The 24,939-nt window shown below is 47.6% G+C and overlaps 1 protein-coding gene across 3 annotated transcripts in view; it reads left to right on the forward strand.

Annotated features, from left to right (window-relative positions):
* pcdh7b (protocadherin 7b) overlaps window positions 1-24,939 on the forward strand; it is a 612,544-nt gene that overhangs the window by 231,177 nt on the left and 356,428 nt on the right. The window contains exon 2 of one of the 3 annotated variants that reach the window (XM_072496539.1): window positions 11,170-11,697. The exons of the other annotated variants lie outside the window; for them this stretch is intronic. Coding sequence (XP_072352640.1) covers window positions 11,170-11,469 — 300 coding nt within the window. The 3' untranslated portion in view covers window positions 11,470-11,697. Of the gene's footprint in view, window positions 1-11,169; window positions 11,698-24,939 lie in introns of those variants that run through there. 3 annotated transcript variants of the gene reach the window in all.

Below are 24,939 nucleotides of genomic sequence, written 5' to 3' on the forward strand. Positions count from 1 at the left end.
TGAGCAATCAGCAAGGTGAAGGCTAAGACATCTGCCACCACACCTGTCTGCAACACCCCGAATATGGCTTCCCGGGGTCGGGCTCCACATCTACATGCAAAACTCTCGAAATGGTACTGAAAACCGCCCTCCAAAATCTTTCCAGCTTCGGACAGGACCAGAACGTATGTATATGATTAGCAGGACCCCTCCCACACTGCTCACAGATGTTCTCTACCCCTCAAACAGCCGGCTCATCCTTGACTTTGTCAGGTGTGCCCTGTGCACCACCTTGACCTGTATCAGCCCCAGTCTTGCACACAACGTCGAGGCATTCACCCTCCGCAGCACCTCACACCACAATCCCTCCCCCAACTGCTCCTCCCTCTTGGCCTTAACCCCCTCCATGGACATCTTATCCTCCTCCAAAATCCTCCATTAAGCACCGTCCCCCCACCCCCCTGCTCCCGTGCCAGTCCAAACGTCTTTCAACTCCTTCAAGCTCGCAAACCGCCCTCCCAGAAACAAATCCTTCATCTCCCTGATCCCACTTTCCTCCCATCCCCGGAACTTCGCATCCATCCTCCCTACCTCAAACCCTTGATTGCCCCTGATCGGCGCACCCCAACCCCTGCTGCCCCGACCCCGCTCCCAACCTAAAATGCTGCCAAAACTGCCTCCAAATCTTCAACCATGCCACCACCACCTGACTCACCGATTACATTCCTAGAGCCAACAGAAGAGGCTCCGTTGCCAGCAGCTGCAACCCCAACCCCGTACATGAACCCTTGATTGCCATCCACTCTGCAGTGTCACCCTCCTTATCCTGGCCGCCTTCCCCGCCCATACAACTGAAGAAATCAGCCTGTCCACCCGCTTGAAAAATGCCTCAGTCAAAAAGACCGGCATATACTGAAAAACAAAAACCATGGTAGAATGTTCATCTTTACTGTCTGCACCAGGCCGGTGAACACCAGGAAGATTATCCCCCCTCGACAAATCAACCGTTACCCTCCCCAGCAAACTAGAGAAATTCAACTTCTGAAGCCCTGCCCAGATCTGGGCCATCCCCAGATACTTAAAGCTGCCACACGGACTGGCAACCTCCCCTACCCGAGCCCCCATCCCTGGAGAGGAAACCACAAAATATTTGCTTTTCCTTCAGCTTATACCCTGAAAACGTCCCAAATTTTTGAAGCAAACCCATTATGTCAGCTACCAAGGAGCCCGGCTCTGAAATGTAGAAAAAGACATCTGCATACAAGGAGACCCTGTGCTCCACACTGCCCCCTCACTAACCCCTTCCACAATTCCAAGCTCCTCCGTGCAATGGCCAAGGGCTCTGTGGCCAACGCAAACAGAAGGGGGGACATGGGCCACCCCAGCCTTTGTAGCCACGTAAAATGGCTGCGTTCCGATTAATCTGGCCAAAACCCAGTTTGAAATGGCTAACCCGAAAGACTGCTGGGAAAAGCAGCTAACAAGACACAAGCAGGCAGCTGCAGACAGTATTGCATATTCGGCTCTGGGGAAGTTAGCCCAGATCGATACTCAGGGCTATCAACAGCCCATCAACCCAGGTATTTGCAGTTACATTCAGGACTGTTTGCAGCCCATCTATCCAGACATCTGCAGTTAAATCGGCTATCCCTGGGAACAATTGCAACATATTAGCAATTGAATACCGGGCCAGACCTGTCGGCGCCTGCAGTGGCCGAAACAAACACAGGTGAACGACCACCCCCCGATCGAGGAATCGCCTCACCATTGGACACATCGACCCCAGGGATTGGGAACAAATCCAATCACTTGGGACTCAGGGTCAAGGGCCGCCCCGGGAGGCGGGAAGCCCCTGGGCCCTATAAAAGTGAGGGGCCAAGTTCAGATCTCTCTCTCTCTCCTCTTCGCCTGCTCGAGACCTTCGCAAGAACAGCAACCGGCAACAGTAAGTTTGAATCCAGCGATCACTATCCGGCAGAGACACCTAGCCACCGACCTGTAGCAGCCTTTTGAATCCCGCGGGCCAGATCTGATTGGACAAGCCATTCGTTTCCCTGATCTGGTGGGCTCTTCCTAAGTTAAGTATTGGCCAGTAGTGATAGGTTTATTATATAGAAAGTAGTATTAGGGTATTAATATTGCTTGTTGTATATAATAAATGACCGTTGTTTTAATCCTTTCTAAGCGGTGTGCTGTATTATTAATCATAACCTGAACTTGAACCACGTGGCGGTATCATAAAGATACCTGGTGACTCATGAGCAAAGGTGACGTAATCAGAGCAAATAGACTAAGATTAAAAAGAGCAACACCTTGTTCCCCGGTGCATTGAAAAATACCCCAAATTCATATAATTAATGTGCACACTCGCCATCGGCTCCTTATACAGCAACTGCACCCATGCTACAAATTTAGGCTCAATCCCAAACTTCTCCAACACCGCAATCAGATAACTACACTCCACCCGATCAAACGCCTTCTCCGCATCCAACGCCATCACCACCTTAAGCTCCCTTCCCTCTGCCGAAGAGAGCACCACATTCAGCAATCGCCTCACATTCGATGACAACTCTCTGCCCTTAACGAACTCTGTCTGATCCTCCCGATCACCCTCAGAAGGCCCACCTCCAACCTTAATGCTGGCAGCTTTGCCAATACCTTGGCATCCATATTCAGCAGAGATATGGGCCTATACGACCCACACTCCACCGGGTCCTTATCTTTCTTTAGCAGCAACTAGATAGGGGCCTGCCCATCGTTTTCGGCAAAACCCCCTAAACCATTACGTCCTCAAACATTTCCACCAGCAATGGCGCCGATTTATCCTTAACGTTCTTGTAAAATTCCACCGGGAACACATCCGGCCCCGCCTGCATCTTCCCTCTTGCTGCCCTCACTTCCTCTACCACCACCGATCCCTCCAACCCCACCGTCTCCATTTAAGGAACCTTGGGCACTCTAACCCTCCCCCAAAAACTCCTTCATCTCCCGCTCATCCTCTGGTGGCTCCGACTTATCCAAGTACCTATAAAACTCCTCCAATACCTGTTAATCCACTCCGGGGCGACCACAACCTTCCCCGTCCTATCCCAATCCCAAACTATCTCCCTCGCCACGGCTTGCCTACAAAGCTAACCTGCCAACATACAACCTGCCTTCTCCCCTTACTCATAGACTGCCCCCCTCACCCTCCTCAGCTGATGCATTGCTTTCCCCATGGACAGCAGGTCGAGCCTTGCCTGCAACTCCTTTATCCCTATCCACCTTAGCCATAAACAAAATCACCTCCACCTTCACCACTGCCTTCAGGGCCTCCCAAATCATCAACGGCGAGAAATCCCCTGTACAATTGAACGCCACATATTCCTCACTCACCTTTCTTTTCCTGTCACAGATGCTCCGATCCGCCAACAACCCCACATCCATCCTCCACCTGACCAGTACCATGTCCATCCACTGTGGAGCGTGATCCAAAATCAGTCAGCTTCGGGCACTCCACCCCCTCGGGCAATATCACCATCCTCAAATTTTGTCTCCTCGACCTGTTCTCCAAGTCCTCCATTTTGGATCTCAGTCCCTTATTGACCTCCGCCACCGTCCATTGCTCCTCACCCATCGAGGTAAACTGGTCGCTATGTTGCGACAATGCCTCCTCCACCCCTTCGTCTTCTCCTCTTGGAAACAAAACGTTTACCTTTTAAAGGTAGCATATGAGCCGTATACTGGCCCTAGTGGTTGTTGCCAGCAGGTTTTGCCTAACAGGGCATCCACCAGCTGCCAGGCCTCAGGTTAAAATGGCAGGTCGGTGGATAGATGCCATTGAGAACCTGGGGCGAGATTCTCCGACCCCCCGCCGGGTCGGAGAATCGCCGGGGGCTGGTGTGAATCCCGCCCCTGCTGGTTGCCGAATTCTCCACCACCGGATTTTCGGCGGGGGCGGGAATCGCGCCGCGCCGGTTGGCGGGGCCCCCCCCGTGATTCTCTGGCCCGGATGGGCCGAAGTCCCGCCACTAAAATGCCCGGAGATGTCATTTCCGCACCAGCTGGCGGGGCACCAAAGGCCTTTTCCGCCAGCTGGCGGGGCGGAAATTCGTCCGGCGCCGACCTAGCCCCTTAAGATTGGGGCTCGGCCCCCAAAGATGTGGAGCATTCCGCTCCTTTGGGGCGGCGCGATGCCCGTCTGATTTGCGCCATTTTGGGCGCCAGTCTGCGGACATCGCGCCGTTTCTGGAGTATTTCGCCCCTGTAAAAGACTGGAGAGGGTAGAAGGACGAATAGAAGAAGTTGTGGATATGAATGAAAGAACAAAGTGGAAATTTTGGTGATTTCTATGTTCATTGGAAAACAAGTCAGAGGATGATGAATCACCTATGGTTCAGCTAGAATGACAAGAAGAAACTAGAGAGTCATAAGCATTGTGTTTATTCGGAAGAAATATTTGCTCATGGAGAAAAATTCTACCCAAAACAAAAATGTACAAACTGTATGTTGTAAAATTTTGAAACAGCAAACTATCTTCTATTGATAGCCTTCCATATTTAGGCTATTTTATTGTAAGTCAGTCTGCTGAATCCAGAGTTGTTAATCTCAGATTACTATTTCACTATTTTAAAAGTATTTCTTCTTTTTTGGTTACTACTTTGGGAACCATGTAGAAATAAAGGAGTTGTGGGGGTTAACTTGATCTTCAGTGGTGTGAACTGATCCATAGTTTGGGTTCCGCCAAGCTCACTCAGCTCCTGATCTCATTATAGTCTCAGTCCAAAATTAAGCAAAAGAGCTGAACAAAAGGTGAGGTGAAAGTGACTGCTCTTGACATCAAGGCAGCATTTGACCGAGTTTGGCATCAAGGACCCCTAGCAAAACCGGAATCAATGGGAATTAGAGGGAAAACTCTCCACTGTTTGGAGCCATGCCTAGAATAAAGGAAGATGTTGTGGTTGCTGGAGATCATTATATTGGTCCCAGGATTGTAGGAGTTCCTTGGCCCAACCATCTTCAGCTGTTTCATCAATGACCTTCCCTCAATCACAAGGTCAGAAGTGGGGATGCGGGGCAGCACGGTGGCGCTGTGGTTAGCATTGCTGCCTCACAGTGCCGAGGTCCCAGGTTCAATCCTGGCCCCGGGTCACTGGCCATGTGGAGTTTGCACATTCTCCCCATATTTGCATGGGTTTCGACTCCCCAACCCAAAGATGTGCAGGGAAGGTGGAGTGGCCATGCTAAATCGTCCCGTAATTGGAATAAATGAATTAAGTATTCTAAATTTTTTTTTAAAAGAAGCGGGGATGCTTGTTGATGATTGCACAACGTTCAGCACTATTTGCAGCTACTCAGATATTGCAGCCCTGCATGCCCAAATGCAGCAAGTCCTGCACAATATTCAGGCTGGGGCTTATAAGTCATGCCATACAACTGACAGGCAATGACCATCTCCAAAAAAGAATCCAACCATCTCCCCTTGACATTCCATTGCTGAATCCTCAACTAGCAGCAACCTGGGGGGTTACCATTTACTGGAAACTGAACTGAGACAGTCATACATATACCATGGCAGAACAGGGGCTGGGAATTATATGATAAGTAACTCACCTCCTGACTCCCCAAAGCCTGTCCACCATCTACAAATCTCGGGCGAAATTCTCCCCTAACGGCGGGATGCCCGCCGACTGGCGCCAAAGCCGGCGCCAATCAGACTGGCATCGCGCCGGCCCAAAGGTGCGGAAGTCTCCGCATCTTTGGCGGCCTAGCCCCAACATTGAGGGGCTAGGCCGACGCCGGAGGGATTTCCGCCCCGCCAGCTGGCGGAAATGGCGTTTGTTGCCCCGCCAGCTGGCGCGGAAATGCGGCGCATGCGCGGGAGCGTCAGCGGCCGCTGTCAGTTTCCCCGCGCATGCGCAGTGGGGAGAGTCTCTTCCGCCTCTGCCATGGTGGAGGCCGTAGCGGAGGCGGAAGGGAAAGAGTGCCCCCACGGCACAGGCCCGCCCGCGGATCGGTGGGCCCCGATCGCGGGCCAGGCCACCTTGGGGGCACCCCCCGGGGTCAGATCGCCCCGCGCCCCCCCCCCCCAGGACCCCGGAGCCCGCCCACGCCGCCTGGTCCCGCCGGTAAATACCAGGTTTGATTTACGTTGGCGGGACAGGCAATTCCTGGACGGGACTTCGGCCCATCCGGGCCGGAGAATCCAGCGGGGGGTCCCGCCAACCGGCGCGGCTGGATTCCCGCCCCCGCCCAATCTCCGGGAGCGGAGACTTCGGCGGGGGCGGGGGCGGGATTCACGGCGGCCAACGGCCATTCTCCGACCCGGCGGGGGGTCGGAGAATGACGCCCCTCAAGTCAGGAGTGTAAAGGAATACTTTCCACTTGCTTGGATGAGTTCAGCTCCAGCAGCATTCAAGAAGCTTAACACCATCCAGGAAAAAGCAGCTCCTTGATTGGCACTCCGTCCACTTCTTCAACATCCACTCCCTCCATCACCAATGCACAGTGGCAATGTGTATCATCTACAAGATGCACTGCAGCAAATCACCAAAGTTCCTTAGACTGCACCTTCCAAACTTGTGACCTCTACCACCTAGAAAGAGAAGGGCTGCAGATGTATGGGAACACCACATGTTCATGTTTTCTTCCACACACCATTCTGACTTTGAACTACATCACATTTCTTCACTGTTGTTGGGTCAACGTCCTGGAACTCCCTCCTTAACAGCACTGTGGGGGTACCAACATATGTACCTATACCACATTGAATTGGCAACTAGTTTTACATGCTGTCCAATGTTTCATATCTTTTTCTATAATTTTACCAATGTTATCACCATCCTTACCTGGTATGCCAGAGCTAAATCAGGGAATTTGCTTGTCTGCATTTCAGCTAAAAACTTTGATTAGGATAAGAACCTTATGGTATTTAGAATAAACATTTAGAGATGGTTGTTGATGTGGGTCATTTGCCACCTTTAAGAGGAGCTGAATGATTATCTGTTGAGAAATGGGATTGTGTTTTAGAAATTCTTAATAACATTTATTGATTTCCTTCAGGACATTGGAGAAAGAGGTTCTTGTTTCCTGAAATAAAGAGGAACTGGCTTGATTGCCAATCTGGGGCGAAATTCTCCGGAAACGGCACGATGTCCGCCGACTGGCACCCAAAACGGCGCAAATCAGATGGGCATCGCGCCGCCCCAAAGGTGCGGAATGCTCCGCATCTTTAAGGGCCGAGCCCCAACCTTAAGGGGCGAGGTCGGCGCCGGATGAATTTCTGCCCCGCCAGCTGGCGGAAAAGGCCTTTGGTGCCCCGCCAGCTGGTGCGGAAATGACATCTCCGGGCGGCGCATGCGCGGGAGCGTCAGCGACCGCTGACGGCATTCCCGCGCATGCGCAGTGGAGGGTGTCTCTTCTGCCTCCGCCATGGTGGAGACCGTGGAGGAGGCGGAAGGGAAAGAGTGCCCCCACGGCACAGGCCCGCTCGCGGATCAGTGGGGCCCGATCGCGGGCCAGGCCACCGTGGGGGCACCTCCCGGGGCCAGATCGCCCCGCGCCCCCCCAGGACCCCGGAGCCCGCCCGCGCCTCCTTGTCCCGCCGGTAAGGTCGGTGGTTTAATTTACGCCGGCGGGACAGGCATTTTAGCGGCGGGACTTCGGCCCATCCGGGCCGGAGAATCGCGCGGGGGGACCCGCCAACCGGCGCGACGCGATTCCCGCCCCCGCCGAATATCCGGTGCCGGAGACTTCGGCAACCTGCGGGGGCGGGATTCACGCCAGCCCCCGACAATTCTCTGACCCGGCGGGCGGTCGGAGAATTTCGCCCCTGATCTTTTCTGTTTATTTTTGTGTACAAATCTCATTTGCAAAAACTGCAAAAATATATTAACAAATCCACCACTTTGTAATTTATGTAACTTGGTGGTTTATGAACATTTTCAACTATGGTGGGGTGCGTGTACAGAATCATAGGCCGCGATTTACTGGTCATGTCCCCCCCGGAATCGGGATGGGACGCGGCAGGTAGGTGCCCCAAGAGGCCTCTTCCAGAATTCCTGATGGTCATTACGCATCGCGAGATCTAACAAGATCTCGCGAGATGTCTCAATCTGGATCCCGCCCAAATGGGCAGGTCCCAGACTTACAGAACTCTGCCGACGTCAGATCTAACTGGCTCCCGGGATTTACTGGCCTTGCTGAGGAGACCTCAGCCGGGCACCGTTTAGCACTGGTCCCCACAAACAGGGACCAGGCAAAATGCCACTTTGAGGGGGTCTCCCAGGGTGGCACCCTGGAACTGCTGATGCCACCTGGGCACCTTGGCACTGCTAGCCTGGCACCCTGACAGTGCCACCTGGGTACCCTAGCAGTGCCACTTGGGTGCAAGCCAGGCACTGCCAGGGTGCCCAGGTGGCACTGTCAGGATGGCCAGGAAACTGCCAAGATGCCCAGGTGGCATTTTGCCCACACCAGGGATCGAGCCCGGGTGTGCTCTGCCTCTATAAGGTGGGGTGTGGGGCTCAATGACCCCCCCCCCGTAGGTAATTTCAGGCAATGGGGTGGTCCGGGGGTTACATTGAAGGGGTCGAGAGAGGCTCCTCAGTGCAGGAAATGCAACTGAGTGGAGCCTTGACGAGATATCCCCGGTTGAGACCTCAATAAAAAGAGAGCCGTTTGATAGCAGGGTGGTTCCCAGTGCTCCAAACGACTGGAAAGACCCTTCTCATCCCTTCCAGAACGGACTCTGTTTTTTTTGGTTAGATCGCCCCATATTGTGTAATAACAATTGCAGATTTTCTTACGGGCCTTTTTGTGGCTAGTGTGATTGTTAGTTTAAGTAATTGGCTCAAATAATTTATTGCAACCAGTTAACATTCAGAAACTATTGCCTACAAATGACTGTCATCCATGTTATCGTAGCTTAATGCACTTGCATCAAATTCCTTTCACTAGACTTGCAATGTCTACAAATTTTGAACAAACTTATGCCCTGCTAAACTAATGGGGATAATCATTTGATTTGAAAACGTTTCATTTATCCAGGATCATATTACTGAAATCAAAATTTGGTTGAAGTAAAGTCTAAAAAATAAAATTATCATAAAGACATGGCTGCTTTATTTTGTGCAGATCAACAATGTCAGGAGGCACAGTCTGAGAGATGATTATTTTCCTGTTGCTTCCATTTGATTGACATTAAGTAACTCTGGGTGGAATTTAATCCAGCCCGTGCGACAGGAAACATGGTGGCCAGGCGCACTAAATTGTGTGTAAAGCTGCGGGCATTTTGCCGGCCGTGGGAAAACCTCCTGCAATTAAGATGGAGATGGGAAAGTGCTGATGCAAGAAACTCACTCATCTGAGGATGTCTTTGGCTCATTAGTTAGCCACCTGACTTGGAATTTAGTGGTGGCTCAGGGATTAAATGGAGGAAGGGAGGGTGCAGGGAACAGGGGCAGAATTTCTGAGATAAATATGACAGCCATCTACTGCCAATAACCTCAACCAATATTTGTCCTCGGGCTGGGAGATAGCATTGGATCCATCTAATATTTTCTTGCCTGGTATGACCCAAATCAGGAACTGTTTGACTGGAGGACATGAATCGATATACTCTGAATACATGGCGCTAGAGATTTTTCCTCCAGTGTTTAGTTTCAAACTTGTCAACTGTGAGCTCTAAATTGTGAATTACATTGTGCCTTTTAATATCCTGACGTGTCTAATCGAAATACCTAGAAATTGCAGCACATAAACTGGTCATTCAGCCCAAACAGTCTGTGTGGGTGTTCACTTTTCGATTGTACCAATTGCAGAAATCAGCATGTTACTGATTCTTCTTTTTCTCCTATTTTTCCCTTTGTATCACAACTGAGGCCATTAACAACTAATTCCATTGATATTCTAACCTGTCTAATTTAGATTTGACTTGTAAAAGAGAACACTTCTCATACTGAATGAATGATACACACATCATCACTCCTTCCTGCCCTCACATCTTCGTCAGGTTTTAACAATCTTCAGTTTAGGCCATTCCTGATGTCAGCATTTGTTCTTGTGATTAAGGAGCGTAGAGAGAACACTGTTATATCTCAGGTCAGGCTGTGTGATAATTTATGTGCTGCTATGAGCATCCCAGTGCCATTGCAGCTGTTAATATGCAGGCATCACACGCACAAATGTTCCCACTGAAATACCATTTTCGAATTCTCAGTACTGATGACTGAGAACTGTAGCAGATGAACCTTTTTGCGTATTCACTCCCTGTAACGTCTTAAGTCAGATGGTCTTATATTTAGGAAAGCTTTTACTTTTAATTTCTTTACAAACGAAAGAACGTAAAACAGATTAATTTTAAAAAAAAATTTAGAGTAACCAATAATTTTGTTTCCAATTAAGGGGCAATTTAGCGTGGCCAATCCACCTAACCTGCACATCCTTTGGGTTGTGGGGGTGAAACCCACGCAGACACGGGGAGAATGTGTAAACTCCACACGGACAGTGACCCAGGGCCATGATTCAAACCCGGATCCTCAGCGCCGCAGTCCCAGTGCTAATCACTGCGCCACATGCCGCCCAATCAAATAGATTCATAATGTTTTTTTTTAAAATAGCAGACCCACCCCACCAAACATGATATCAATGGGGCTTCACAAACACTTGCTATTTGAAGATAGTGCATCTTCAGTATTGGTAAGTTTTTCTATCATGATTCTATAAATAACTGTGAAATGCCACCAGGGTTTCCTGTATTCAGGAAATGCCAAAGTGTATCCACCATGGTAACAACAAACTATATTAAGGATCTGGCCAGCTGCATTTCTCTTATAGGATTTACACAATGCTCAGCTGTATTCATCAATATATTTCCAGTGATATTTATGGAAGTTGATGAGATTTTAAATGTGCCTTGAAGTTGCAAAGGGATTTTAATTACTTTGCCAAAATAATATGGGCAGATTAGGTTCTGATTTCACTCAAATTAGCAGAGAATTCTAAAGATTGTGAAGGACCCCCTGGCATCAGGGATGGGTGCCAGAGCCAGAGTCCCAATGGTGTCGGGCACCAACGGGGCCAGGGGTATGGGAATGGGGGTGCAGGACATGCGGGGTGGAGTGGCCAACCGGGACCACTATGTAGCCCGGTGGACCTCGTTGGGCACAGGGGTTTGCACCATGCTTACATGTTGGCCTTTCACCCCGGCAGACAATGGATATTGGAATACAAGAAGCAATGGTGGCCTTCCTGCTCGTCGCCACAGACCTGGGAGATGCCCTTCGGCAAGCTGCACAGCTGGAGCTGCTCGAGGAGGAGGAGGAAGCTGCAATGCTGGAGCGGGCAGCAGCACAGTGTGCCCCAGAGGAACAGGAGACAGCCGCCCAGGATGGAGAGCCGGCTGCTCAACAGGCCGAGGAGGAGGAGGTGCCATGGTGGCGCCGCATGAGGCCTCGTGTGTACCGGCAGCGCCTGTCATTCGAGAACCTACTGGACCGGGCTTGCCGTTGAAGATTCTGATCAATCAGGAGCTTATTAAATGGCAGAGCAGGCTCGAAAGGACTGAGTGGCCTACTCCTGGTCCTAATTCATGCTTTTGTATGATTCACATCAATATAATTTGACCTCCTATGGAAAGAGTTAACATCAACTCTTATTGTTCCATTAAAAACATTCAAATCCTATTGAGAGATTTTCAGTCCACTTGAAACAAATAGCTTATGGTTGATTCAAAGAAAATATTACAATTAAAATGATAAGGATGGATCAAATTAATAGCCATTTTAGCACAATACATAATGTGTATTGTTTAGCGTTTGTACACTTTTTAACAGTTAATTATTTTTTTAACTTTTATATAAATAAGTTTTCTGCAGACTAGCAAAAAGTGTGAGAAAGGAACAATCTTACATTTATTAATCTGCCAGAATTACTTTTGTCAACAAATTCAAAATCTAGTCGATCTTCAACTGGGCTTCATATCTATTTATCCCGCTTAAATTCCAATCAAGGAAATATTTTGTGTTTTCACTACAGAAATTGAAAATCTATGGACGTGTTCTATCTCTACTAATTGTACCTGATATATTATTGTACCTATTAAGGTGATTTTTCCCCGAAAATTACATTATTTGCAATGCCTCCTGTCTAAATCAGACAATTGCTAATTGTGTGTTTAATAATTTGACACATTTCAAGTTAAAGCATTATGGAATGTTTCATATCATGCCAATTTTTCATTGCAGTTATGTGCATGCAATGAATCACATGATTGTTACTAATTTGTATTTCTCTTTGAATCTCTTGTAATTGCACACCCTTGGGAGCTGCTATGTACAGCAGGTTATTCATTTTACTGAATTATTTGTAATGCATTTTTAAAGTCATCATAATTCATGAGGCAGACATATTTCTGTAGCTAGTTTTCCTGGAACAAATCATCAGGGGCCACAGTTTGAGGGGCAACCATTCAGCATCAGGCAGTGCCAGCCAGGAGTCTTTCCCACTCTTATTGGCAGTCATAGAATCATAGAATCATGATAGGCACATTGGAAGAATTTACAGGTTGATTATAAACACACATACACCTTTCTTAGCCATCAGGTCCTGCGGTGGGACTTGAACCAAGGGCTTTTGGTGCAGAGAAAGGAACACTACCCAATGCACCACAAGACCCTCCCTTTTTAAAGTCATCACAAGTTTTAAAATATCAACATTCAATAAATTCTGATATGATCTGTTTTAAACTGCACATTTTCAGAAATGATTGACAACCATGGTTGCTGAGACCCTTTCAGGGATGACAGCCGCCAGTGTACATTACAAGCCTTTGAGATATAAACACATGGACAATATCGATCAACAAAAAGGTTTAAAAAGCAACACTGTACTTTGCTTTGAAATTCCAGTTATCAGCATGAAAGGTACAAACAAAATACTCTGGATGGCTGAAATCTGAAATAAAAAACAGAATGGTGGAAATGTTCAGCAGGTCTGACAGCACCTTGGGGAGAGAGCCAGAGTTAAGGGGTCGGATTTCGCTCTGGTAGCAGGTAGCTCAGTTCAGAAAATTTCCCAACTTGGCAGAACTGTCTCACTATAGACACAGTTTTTACCCTGGGGAGGCAGGAGTGGGATCGTGGTGTGAGCCAATCGTAGTCGGACATGGAAGCGGATGGCGATCGGGGGGCTGGTGTGGGAGGGAGGAGAGGGGGGCAAGTGCGGAGGCAGGCTGATTTCTCTGAGATTTCATCCCGGTTGTTTTAAAAGTTGTATGGTACTCCAGCCGTCACACGCCCTAATCTCCAACTACCTATGCCTCCCCCTTTGCCCCCACATCACAACCATGCCACCTCATACTGCTCATGCAATCTCCATAGCCACTAACCCAGTACCCACTCTGGAAAAACTTAAGGTGTCATGTGACGATGAAAAAAATCTTCTCATGTTCTAATGGAGCTCTCACTCATACATGCTTGTTACTGAACAAAAAAACACTTATTTGAAACCATTCAAAGGTAAGAGCAGGAAATGTGGAGGGCAGGGTGACATAATTAGGCAGGAGCTGACATTTCTCTTTCCCAATGGCAGGTTCAAATTTAGAGATTAACTCTGCAGCATATTTGACCATGCTCACCCCATGGCATTTTCCTCCTTGTGTAACTTTGCATGCTATGAATACTCATTATATTTAAAACCAACATTTTGTAATCACATTCTACCTTCATGATAAGTCAGCAGCACATGAGAATCTCATGGAAGTCAGTTCACCTTCATTCAAAGGTTGTGTGTAACAGTTGGCTTTGTGCAGTTGTGCCTGAGGTCAGCTTGTTGAATTCTGCAGCGCGAGGGAGGGGAGCTGCAGAATGGCAGCTTACATGGAGGCTCAGGACCGACAAGGGTGAGTTGGGTGAGGAGTGGAGTTGTGCCAGGGCATGGAGGATGGGAAGAGGGATCCAAGGGAGTACTGAGGATGGGGTTGGGGGCTTGGATGAGCAAAGTATGAGGGGTCTGGCATCTTGGATGTGGTGGGTGAGGTAGGGGTGGTGGGAACTGTCAGCTGAGGTAATAAAATGAAGAGCTTAAATAGCAGTGTCAACACTATTCAAATGTGGATTCATCTCATGGAAGGTTGTGGCCAGGATGATAAGCCTCCGTGTTTTGTCTTTAAGGGCCAACTTTCCCACCTGTACCTGCTGCATTGACAGTTGATGGTAGGTTTCACCACTGAAAACGTCTCCCACAGTGTGACTGCACATGTCTCCCATGCACACCACCAGCACTTTAAATTTTACTTGTACAAGCAAAAATCAAGAGAGTGAAAATGGAGTCCACTCCACCTTTTGCTATTCCCAACAGGATGTCACCGTTAAAATAAAAGATTTTAATTAATCTGTTATAAAAAATAGACTTCTATTCAAAGCCACATTAAAGACAACTATTTCTTTAAAAACCTCTTAAAACTATCAATCAAAATGTGAACTTAGTGCCCCCCCCCCCACTCGCCCTGCTGATTTAAGTGCTTTTGGAGCCATTGAAACTTTGCTAAGCTTTCGCAAAGCACTCAGCTTTAATAGCAGCCCTGGGGAAATGTTAACAATAAACCCTTGAAAGTGCAGGTAATGGTTTTTCAATAACCTACACCAGATGGCCTGTCAATCAATGCACTCCAACAGCAAATATTTGCTTCTTTTTACTCCAGCTGAAGCCTGTTTTATCATCAAAGGACTGGGATTTAAACAACTTCCGACCATAGTACTTTATTATTTTTTTAAAATTTAGAGTAACCAATTTTTATTTTCCAATTGAGGGCAATTTAGCGTGGCCCATCCACCTAGCTGCAGATTTTTTGGGGTTGTGGGGGTGAAACACGGGGAGAATGTGCAAACTCCACACGGACAGTGACCCGGGGCCGGAATCGAACCTGGGTCCTTGGCGCCATGAGGCAGCAGTGCTAACCACTGCGACACCGCGCCGCCCTCTAGTACCCACAGTACTTTAACGGACCTTATGCTCCCTTTAAGAGTGTTCATATCTCCTCCATCAATTTGTAATTCCCGCAATGCAAGTAACAGCCCTTAGAACAGCGAAAACTCAGAAGAAAGTTTAAATAGTCCGGGTTTCCCATCTGTATGATTCAAGCCACACACCCTCTTTCACTTGCCAGCAAAAATGGGATCGGCCGGATATTGGAGCCAGATTGGAAATCTGATTCAGTGTTTCAGGTCAATGGTCTTTTAGCATTAATGAATGGAGAAAGGAATGTTGAACAGAGAATTCTGGACATCATAATTTGCGAACAAAAGGAAAATGATGCATAATACTTAAGTATAATAAAAGCAAAACACTGTGGATGCTGGAAATCTGAAATAGAAACAGAAACTGCTGGATAAACTCAGCAGGACAGGCAGAATCTGAGGGAGGGAGAAACAAAATTAACTGTTGTGATTTTATGCTGGCATCCGCCCTGAGTGTAAATGGCAATGTGGGTGCAAAATAAAGCTGCAGATTTTTTCTGCAGAGTGCTGGATTACCTGGCGAGAAAAGCTGGCGGTGCAGTCCAATGTCTTAAGTCCATATGACTGTTTTTCAGAATATTTATAATAATATTTAGTCTTACACTGAGGGTCTACTGAAAGAAAAATGAACAACATACTATAAACAGCTACCTAATTGGAAAGATGCAAGAGAAAACCATGGACGCAATCTAACGGAAAAGTTACTAAATATCATTAGTGGCGGGTTTTGCTGGGTGAGTTCCCCACCGCTATCTAACCACACAGTCAGTTTTTTAGGCCCTGGGGAGTTTCTCACCAGTTAGCCCACACTTAGAATTATTTTCATTATTGGAGAGTTGAACTAGCTGGCCAGACCGGCTCCTCAGAGATCGGGCCGCCATTTTGAAAGGGTGCCCAGCTAGGGCATCCTTGGGGAGGCTGGTAGATCCGGTAAACTCGCCTAAGTATGTTTAAAACATACAAAATATGTTTAAAAGCGTGTGTGGCTTGGTCATTCCCATTGTGGGTGGGATCCTGATCTCGACGCCTCACAACATCTGGGTAGATCTCACAAGGTGCACTAGCTGCTGGGAAGCCCACGGGAGGCTTCACCTGGCATCTACCGGCCACACTGTGTTCCTGGTGGAGCGCGACAAGGCTGATAGGTCGCTCCCCATATTTTTGTTCATGAAAAAGTATCAAGATTGAAATAAATGCACAGATATCAAAGAAATGTCCTTCTGAATTAATGTTGAGAAATTCCCAAATTGAGTCTCAATATCTTTTCTGCACCGAAAATAACCCTTTCATCTATGTCTTCCCATCTCTAGTTAACTACTGCATGCTTCCAGCAGAGGAAATTAAAAAGTTGAACTTAGTCAATTGGGAATTGGAAAGATACTGGAAAAGGAGGGGCTTGCAGAGCTAAAGAGTAGAGCTAATGTTAGAAAGAGCTGACATAGGCACGATGGGCCAAATGACGATCTCCTGTGCTGTATGTGTCTGGAAATTGTCAATAAGGGAGTGAAGAAAGATGGTAGCACGCACACTAAAAAGCTTGCTGAATTAATCGCACTTCACTTTTAAAAAGGAAATCATTTTGACAGACGGATGGCTCGAAGCTGACAAAACAGTGCTGAGTGGGCAACTTTTTTTAATTACCAGAAAGCACGTGGGAGGAATGCTCACATGGTCCCTGGTGTCTGCTGTTTCTTTGGTAGATGTTGCAGAAACCCCAGTTGAGAAGCTTTTACGCATTTGCTTGTGATTTCCACAGGTTTTACATCTAATTCACAGATAAGTAATGGGACTGCTCCATAGTAACACAGCCCCCTTTCCAAAACATTTAAATCTTGGATAATTATAAATGGTTAAAACTGTTACTGACTTTCACATTTTTGTAAAAACGCAGTCATGATTGGCGAGTAACAATATTTGTTCCTTTGAAATCCTTAGTACCCTTGAGATAGAAAATAGCAAAGCGGATGCAGTGACTTAGTGGTAATGTTACTGGACAAGCAATCTGGAAATTAAAAACCAGCTTCAGTAATCGTGATCAGGAAACCATTGTTGATTATCATAAAAACCCAGCTGTACCCCTACCCAAGCTGTTCCAGTCAAGCTTCAATACTAGCATCTGCCCAGCAATGTGAAAATTGCCCAGGGATGTCCTCTGCACAGGAAGCAGGAAAAATCTCACCTGGCCAGTTACCGCCTCCTCAGTATACTCTTGGTCATCAGCAAAATGATGGAAAGTGTCACTGACCGTGTTATCAAGTGGCATTTACTCAGCAATAATCTGCTCACTGATGCTCTGTTTGGGGCCTGCCAGGCAACTCAGCTCCTGATCTCAATACAGCTTTGATTCAAGCATGGATTAAAGGGCTGATCTCAAGAATTAAAGTGAGAGTGACTGCCCTTGAGATCAAGGCATCAATTGATTGAGTATGGCTTGAAGGAGCCCGAGCAAAACTGGAGTCAATGGGAAATGGGGGAAAGTTCCCCACTGGTTGGAGTCATTCCTGGCACAAAGGTTGTGGTTGTTGGCGGTCAATCGTCTCAGTCCCAGGACATAATTTGAGGAGTTCCTCAGGGTAGTGTCCTAGGCCCAAACATCTTCCACTGCTTCATCAATGTTCTCCCTTCCATCATAAGGTCAGAAGTGAGGATGTTTGCTGCTGATGATTGCACAATGTTCAGCATCATCTGCAACTCCTCAGCCACTGAAGCAGTCTGTGTATATATGCAACAAGACCTGGACAATATTCAGGCTTGGCCTGAAAAGTGGCAAGTAACATTCTAGTCACACAAGTGCCAGGCAATGACCATCTCCTACAAGAGAGGATTTAACCATCGCCCCTTAACATTCAATGGCAATACCATTACTGAATCCCCCACAATCAACATCCTGGGGGATAACATTGACAGAAACTGAATTGAACCAGTCATATAAATGCCATGCCTACAAGAGAAGGCCAGAGGCTGGAAATTCTGTGGTGAGTAACTCACCCCCTGACTCCAAAAAGCCTCTCAGCATCTACAATACAAGTCAAGAATGTGATGCAATACTCTTCATTTGCCTGGATGAGTGCAGCTCCAACAATACTCAAGAAGCTCAACACCATCCAGGACAAAGCAAATGGTTTAGTTGGCACCCCCTCCACCACTGACATGCAGTGGCAGCAATGTGTGTCATTTGCAAGATACACAGCAGAAACTCACCAAGACTCCTTAGACGTTACCTTCCAAACCCGTGACGTCTACCACCTAGAACGATAAGGGTGGCAGATGCCTGAAACACCATCACCTGCATAATTTCCCCCATCCTGATTTGGAACTATGTCATCATTCCGTCACTTTTTCCACGTCAAAATCCTGGAACTCCCTCCCTAACTGCCCTTTGGGTATACCTACACTATATGCACTGCAGCGGTTCAAGAAGGCAGCTCACCATCACCTTCTAAAGGGCAATTAGGGTTTGCCAATAAATGCTGGCCTATCCAACGAAGCCAACATCTGTGAAAAAATAATTTTTAAAAATGATGGATGACAAAACAAAGCATCTAAAAATAAGGAAAACCTGAAGATTTATTAATAAGCTAAATATAAAAAGGTGGTGTGTGGCTTCACTGGGAAGAAAGGGTAGGATAAATTATTCTAATTAATGAATATTAGACTAAGCTGAAATTTATATTTTTAAGTCAGTGCAGAGAATTCTGACGGAGAAAGAACTTACGCAGAAAAGTTTGTACATTCAACTCAATGAGAGACCAAACTGATACGAATCATATGGACAGCAATTGGGATTCATTATAATTAGATTTGCTGACAGTCAGGCAAAAGCATTGAAAAATGTTAATGACCGTTTTTTATTGCTATTCACTGAATCATTGGGTGGGGGATTCCAACTTCAGAGCGGGTGCAAAACTGGGAGTGGTGAATTGCTGGCCTATTATACATCCCACCCGATTCTCCTCCCCCATTGACGTCAAAGGAAAGGAAGCTTGTGTGAGTTTAGAATGAGCGGGTGACCTGCTACCATCTATTATACATCCCTACCCAAAGTTGAAAGGTCCACCCATTCTGTTTAGTGTGAAGAAAGAAATGTATATAGAATAGCGCCAATGTTCAATTTATACCTTTTGTCGAAACAAAGGATCTTAGGGGTAAAATTGCAAAGTTTGTGGTAAGCTGTTCAATGAGCAGAAGATCCTTTAAATGTTTTCTGCCAGTAGGACCGCTGAAAGCCAATTGTTCTTATTGGATGTGCTGGAGAGTCAGCTTCCAGCACATCCACAACTTGTAAAATGAAATTGAATCCCTCTCTGCCTTCCTTTTACATATGCAAATAAAGTTCCCATCTACTTCAGATACTTGTTCCAGGCCAAGCAAAAACAGTCAACAAACATCAAAACTAGGGAATCTGGCTGAATTGATTTCCACTGGTTTTCTTAGCCTCTTGTCACATAACGCCCAGATGTTCCAGCAGCATAGCTCTCCCTGCCATATGAAACATCACTTGAAACTGGCAGTCAACAGTGGCCCAAATAGGTATAATTCACTGCTGGGTTTTTATACAGTCAGATAGTTTGAACAGCTACAGGAATGATTAACTTTCACTGAACTATGCTGTATGCAAAAGAGGTCAAATTACCAAATATGTGTTCCTAGTTTAAAAGTCAATCTAAAATTAATAACTTGATTCAAGTCTTGTTGGCAGTAGACTTACTCAAATCCTGATAAAGATACTGACATAGCTGAAAGGCAATAGATTGTCAATTTTGTTGGAACTTTTCTTTAGGAAATTTTTAGTTTGGACTGACTCCAAATTTACACAGGTTAAACCGTAGTCATGCCAAAAGTTCTTCTGTTACTGATACAGTTACAACAGACATTGTTGCTCCATATCATGCTTTTAAAAGAAATTCCCATAACTTTCTTTATCTCATTCCTGACCCCTCGTCGTTTTTCATATTCTCCTTTTTCATTATTATTTTGCAATTACAGCCCACTTTCTTCAATTTTAATTGATGTCTAAGCTTTTCAATTATTCATAGCATCATAAAACTACTTGACCTCCTTTTAATAGAATATACTTACTCCGTACCTTCCAGTAAATAAAACTTGTCTGTTGCTGTACAATCTGTTGCAAGGTGTTAGTCTTATTAAGGTATTCATAGCCTTAGATAGTTAACAGTAAGTACTTATTAACTACAAGATACTACATAGGTACTGTAAAGGTCAAGCTAGGAGCTGCTCTATGTTTGCTTCTACACACGGCTCTACCCAATACTACACTATCCCCGAGGAATGGGTCATATGTTCTGCCATTTCACTGTGTGGGCAGTACTCTGCTCAGTCCCATTTTTACCTTTCATGTGACAGGCCTTTTACTACACTATCCTATTTACAAATCTCATTTTCCACTTTTGTGAAAAATCAATAAATCGTTAACATAATCATGATTGTTATGAAAGTCAAACTTACCTTACTTTTGAGAGCAGAGCTCGGGAACGTCAACTCCCGATGAACCTCGGTGCTTTGATTGATTGATTGATATTTATTGTCACGTGCCGAAGTATAGTGAAAAGTATTTTTTTGCGGCCAAGGGAACGTCCACAGTACGTACATGGTAGACAAACGAATAATTGAAAGAGTACATTGACAGTGGTGCAGCAACAAATAGTGATTGGTTACAGTGCAGAATAAGAGCAGCATAGGGTGTCGAGAATAGTGTTCTTACAGGGAATAGATCAGTCCAAGGGGGAGTCGTTGAGGAGTCTAGTAACTGTGGGGAAGAAGCTGTTCCTATGTCTGGATGTGCAGGTCTTCAGACTTCTGTATCTTCTGCCTGATGGAACGGTCTGGAGGAGGGCACAGCGTGGGTGTGAGGGGCCTCTGACAATGCTGTCTGCCTTTCTGAGGCAGCGGGAGGTGTATACAGAATCAATGTGAGGGTGGCAAGCTTGTGTGATGCATTGGGCTGGGTTCACCACACTCTGCAGTTTCTTGCGATCTTGGGCCAAGCAGTTGCCATACTAGGCTGTGATACAGCTGGATAGGATGCTCTCTATGGCACATCTGTAGAAGTTTGTTAGAATCGATGCAGACATGCCGAATTTCTTAAGTTGAGACGTTGTTGAGCTTTCTTGACTGTTGCATCAACGTGAGTGGACCAGAACTGACTGTTGGTGATCGTGACCCCCAGGAACTTAAAGCTATCGACCATCTCTACTTTGGAGCCATTGATGTAGACCGGGGGGGGTGGGGGGGGGGGGGTGGTATCGTACTACGCTTCCTGAAGTCGATAATCAGTTCCTTGGTCTTTCCAGCATTTAGAGAGAGGTTGTTTTCGGTACACCGTGCATCCAAGTAATCTATCTCCCTTCTGTCATCTGATTCGTCGTTGTTTCAGATACGACCCACCACAGTCATATCATCTGCAAACTTATAGATCGAATTGGAGTTAAATCTTGCCACACAGTCGGACACAGTGAGTACAGTAGAGGACTGAGCACACATCCTTGCGAGGTACGGTGTTGAGGACTATTGTGGAGGAGGTGTTGTTACCTATCCTGACAGATTGTGGCCTGTTGGTGAGGAAGTCAAGGATCCAGGGAGGGGTCAAGTCCAAGATTACAGAGTTTGGTTATTAGTCTTGTTGAGATAATGGTGTTGAAGGCGGAGCTGTAGTCTATGAACAGCAGTCTGACGTAGGTGTCCTTGTTGTCGATGTGTTTGAGAGTTGATTGTAGGACCAGAGAGATAGCATCTGCTGTGGATCGGTTGCCGCGGTAGGCGTACTGCAATAGATCGAGACCAGCTGGGAGGCTGCCGTTGATCCGTCTCATAACTAGCCGCACAAAGCATTTCATTATAACTGATGTCAGGGCCACCGGTTGGTAGTCGTTGAGTGAGGCACGCTACCTTGTTCATCTTTGGTACTGGTATTATGGCGGTCTTCCTGAAGCAGGTAGGGACCTTGGACTGGAGAAGTGAGGTGTTGAAGATATCTGCGAATACACTCACCAGCTGGTCAGCGCAGGCTCTGAGTGCTCGCTCAGGGACTCCGTCGGAGCTTTTGTGCATGCGGTGATTCTTCAGAACAGCACGCCTTAACAAGAAGAAAAACAAACGGTTCCAAAAACCAGTGTGCCAGACAGGTTGCAGGAAGAGATCCCAAAGGGGAGATGGGACATGGAGATGCCGCTAAGGGAGAGGGAACAGGGAGAGATCCCAACGAAGAGTCCCAGAGAGAGGTCATGGACAGAAAGCAGTCTTGGTTCGGTTAAAAAGAGAGAAGCAGAGACAAAAGGTTTCATTTGGGGAAAGGGATACATGTAACTGACTTTAAAGTGAAGAACAGAGGGCTTAAATGAAGCCCCTTGGCAATCGAAGAGACCACCGAAATAGCCCTGAAGATCAAAAAAGGCATACAAAAGTTGGTGACTCCATACTGCGAGCCTTGGGGCAAAAGTACCCCTTTGGAGCAAAGAACTAAAGTTGACCTTGTGAATTGGCGCTTGGGTGCATATTCAGGAATGGAGGGGAACAGAATCTTGGCAGACGAGGTTAAAACCCTGTGACATGGGCCCTTGGTGATGCCATCTGAGTTGGAGTGACCATTGTAGAGAATTCCCAGGTTGAATCTTCAAAGGGGAAGACTGGAATTCCTTGTGAGAGAGACAGAGTTTCAGTGAGATTGTTTGACTTACAGGGCGAGATTCTCCGACCCCCCCGCCGGGTCGGAGAATCGCTGGGGGCTGGCGTGAATCCCGCCCCTGCCGGTTGCCGAATTCTCCGGTACCGGAGATTCTGCGGGGGCGGGAATCGCGCCGCGCTGGTCGGCGGGCCCCCCCCCCCCGCGGTTCTCCGGCCCGGATGGGCCGAAGTCCCGCCGCTAAAATGCCTGTCCCGCCGGCGTAGATTAAACCGCCTACCTTACCGGCGGGACAAGGCGGCGCGGGCGGGCTCCGGGGCCCTGGGGGGGGTGGCGCGGGGCGATCTGGCCCCGGGGGGTGTCCCCAAGGTGGCCTGGCCCGCGATCAGGGCCCACCGATCCGCGGGCGGGCCTGTGCCGTGGGGGCACTCTTTCCCTTCCGCCTTCGCCACGGTCTCCACCATGGCGGAGGCGGAAGAGACTCCCTCCACTGCGCATGCGCGGGAATGCTGTCAGCGGCCGCTAATGCTCCCGCGCATGCGCCGCCCAGAGATGTCATTTCCGCACCAGCTGGCGGGGCACCAAAGGCCTTTCCTGCCAGCTGGCGGGGCGGAAATTCGTCCGGCCCGGGCATGGCCCCTTAAGGTTGGGGCTCGACCCCCCAAGGTGCGGAGCATTCTGCACCTTTGGGGCGGCGCGATGCCCGACTGATATGCGCCGTTTTGGGCGCCAGTCAATGGACATCGCACCGATACTGGAGAATTTCGCCCACAGTGTTTACTGGTCTGGGTGGATTGTTGAGAAATCGGTGGTCTCTGTCTTGGTCACATCTGCCATTTATTGTGCAGTATGTTGTGTTCGACCACAGGTTGCCTGTTAATTTACAAATACCTCATATTATCCTTGAATGTTAGAATACAGGACAGACCATGTCAATTGTTTTATTTTTCTGACCTCGTACAGTAAAGTTTATTTTTGTCCGTCCAAAACCCGTGGAGTCTTGTAGCTTTATGCACTTAGTAAGTATCTTGAATCTCAAATTTTATCAACCTTAAACAAAATGCTATTGGTCCCAAACTAAATCTTCCCAACACTTTGGGGGTCTGGCTAAGAAGTAACAAGTTATAAAGTATAATAAAATATAGTCTTGGTGTTTCTTCAGTTTCATTCATCGCGTTAGATCTCACGTGGCATGGCGAGCCAGATAAATCCCGAAAGTGGGATCTTCCAGAATCTTCCGGGCACAATGCAATCGGTAGATCTCGCCCTTATTCATTTTTCTGGGCCTTGGGATGTTTCTCCCCAGTCTAACCCGCTCTTAGAAATCTTTTCAGCAGTTAAGAACTGAACTCACTGGTGAGACCAGCTCCTCAGAGATTGGGCAGCCATTATGAAAGGGTGCCCCAACCTCTAAGTGAACTTGAGAGTCCCCCACAACCCCCACCCCTGGGCAATGTCACCCGCCACACACATGGGCATTACCCCACTCCCCTAAAATGAGGACACCCCGCTATGGGGTCATTGAGGTTCCCCCTTTTCACGCCTCCCCACGCTCCCTTTCGCACCCCCCCTCCCTTCATGACTCCCACCTTTCACCCCCTCAACCTTTAGGACAGGCCTTCATACCGCCCTTCACCCCTCCACCATTCATACCCTACACTCATCCCCCCTTTCATTAGCATGGTCCCCCTCAGGCCCCAGCGCTTGGCAGTGACACCCTGGCATATGGGCACCCTAGCACTGTCACCTGGCACCTTGGCAGTACCAGCATAGTAGCGCCAATGCGCCAGAGGGAGAGCCAGGGTACCGCCTTGCCCTGTCCTCCAGGGGTCTCCAATGGCTTGGGAGATCCTCCCAGGTGCCGTTACACCTGGTCCATGCTTGTGTGGACCGTGCTAAATGCCGCATACGTGATCACTCGCTGGGGAGCTGATTAGTTCCTGAGCGGCCATTAAATTGGACTTACATCTCACGAATGAGATGTTGAATGGTCTTAATTGGTGTCAGTTGGTGTCTCACCACATGTTGGCAGAATCTGGAACCTGCTACCGGGCTGGTTAGATCACGAACCATCGATTCGCATCCGACGGTAGCATTGTGGATAGCACAATTGCTTCACAGCTCCAGGGTCCCAGGTTCGATTCCGGCTTGGGTCACTGTCTGTGCGGAGTCTGCACATCCTCCCCGTGTGTGCGTGGATTTCCTCCGGGTGCTCTGGTTTCCTCCTACAGTCCAAAGATGTGCAGGTTAGGTGGATTGGCCATGATAAATTGCCCTTCGTGTCCAAAATTGCCCTTAGTGTTGGGTGGGGTTACTGGGTTATGG

Source organism: Scyliorhinus torazame, chromosome 3, assembly GCF_047496885.1.
Source record: "Scyliorhinus torazame isolate Kashiwa2021f chromosome 3, sScyTor2.1, whole genome shotgun sequence".
Taxonomy (NCBI): domain Eukaryota; kingdom Metazoa; phylum Chordata; class Chondrichthyes; order Carcharhiniformes; family Scyliorhinidae; genus Scyliorhinus; species Scyliorhinus torazame.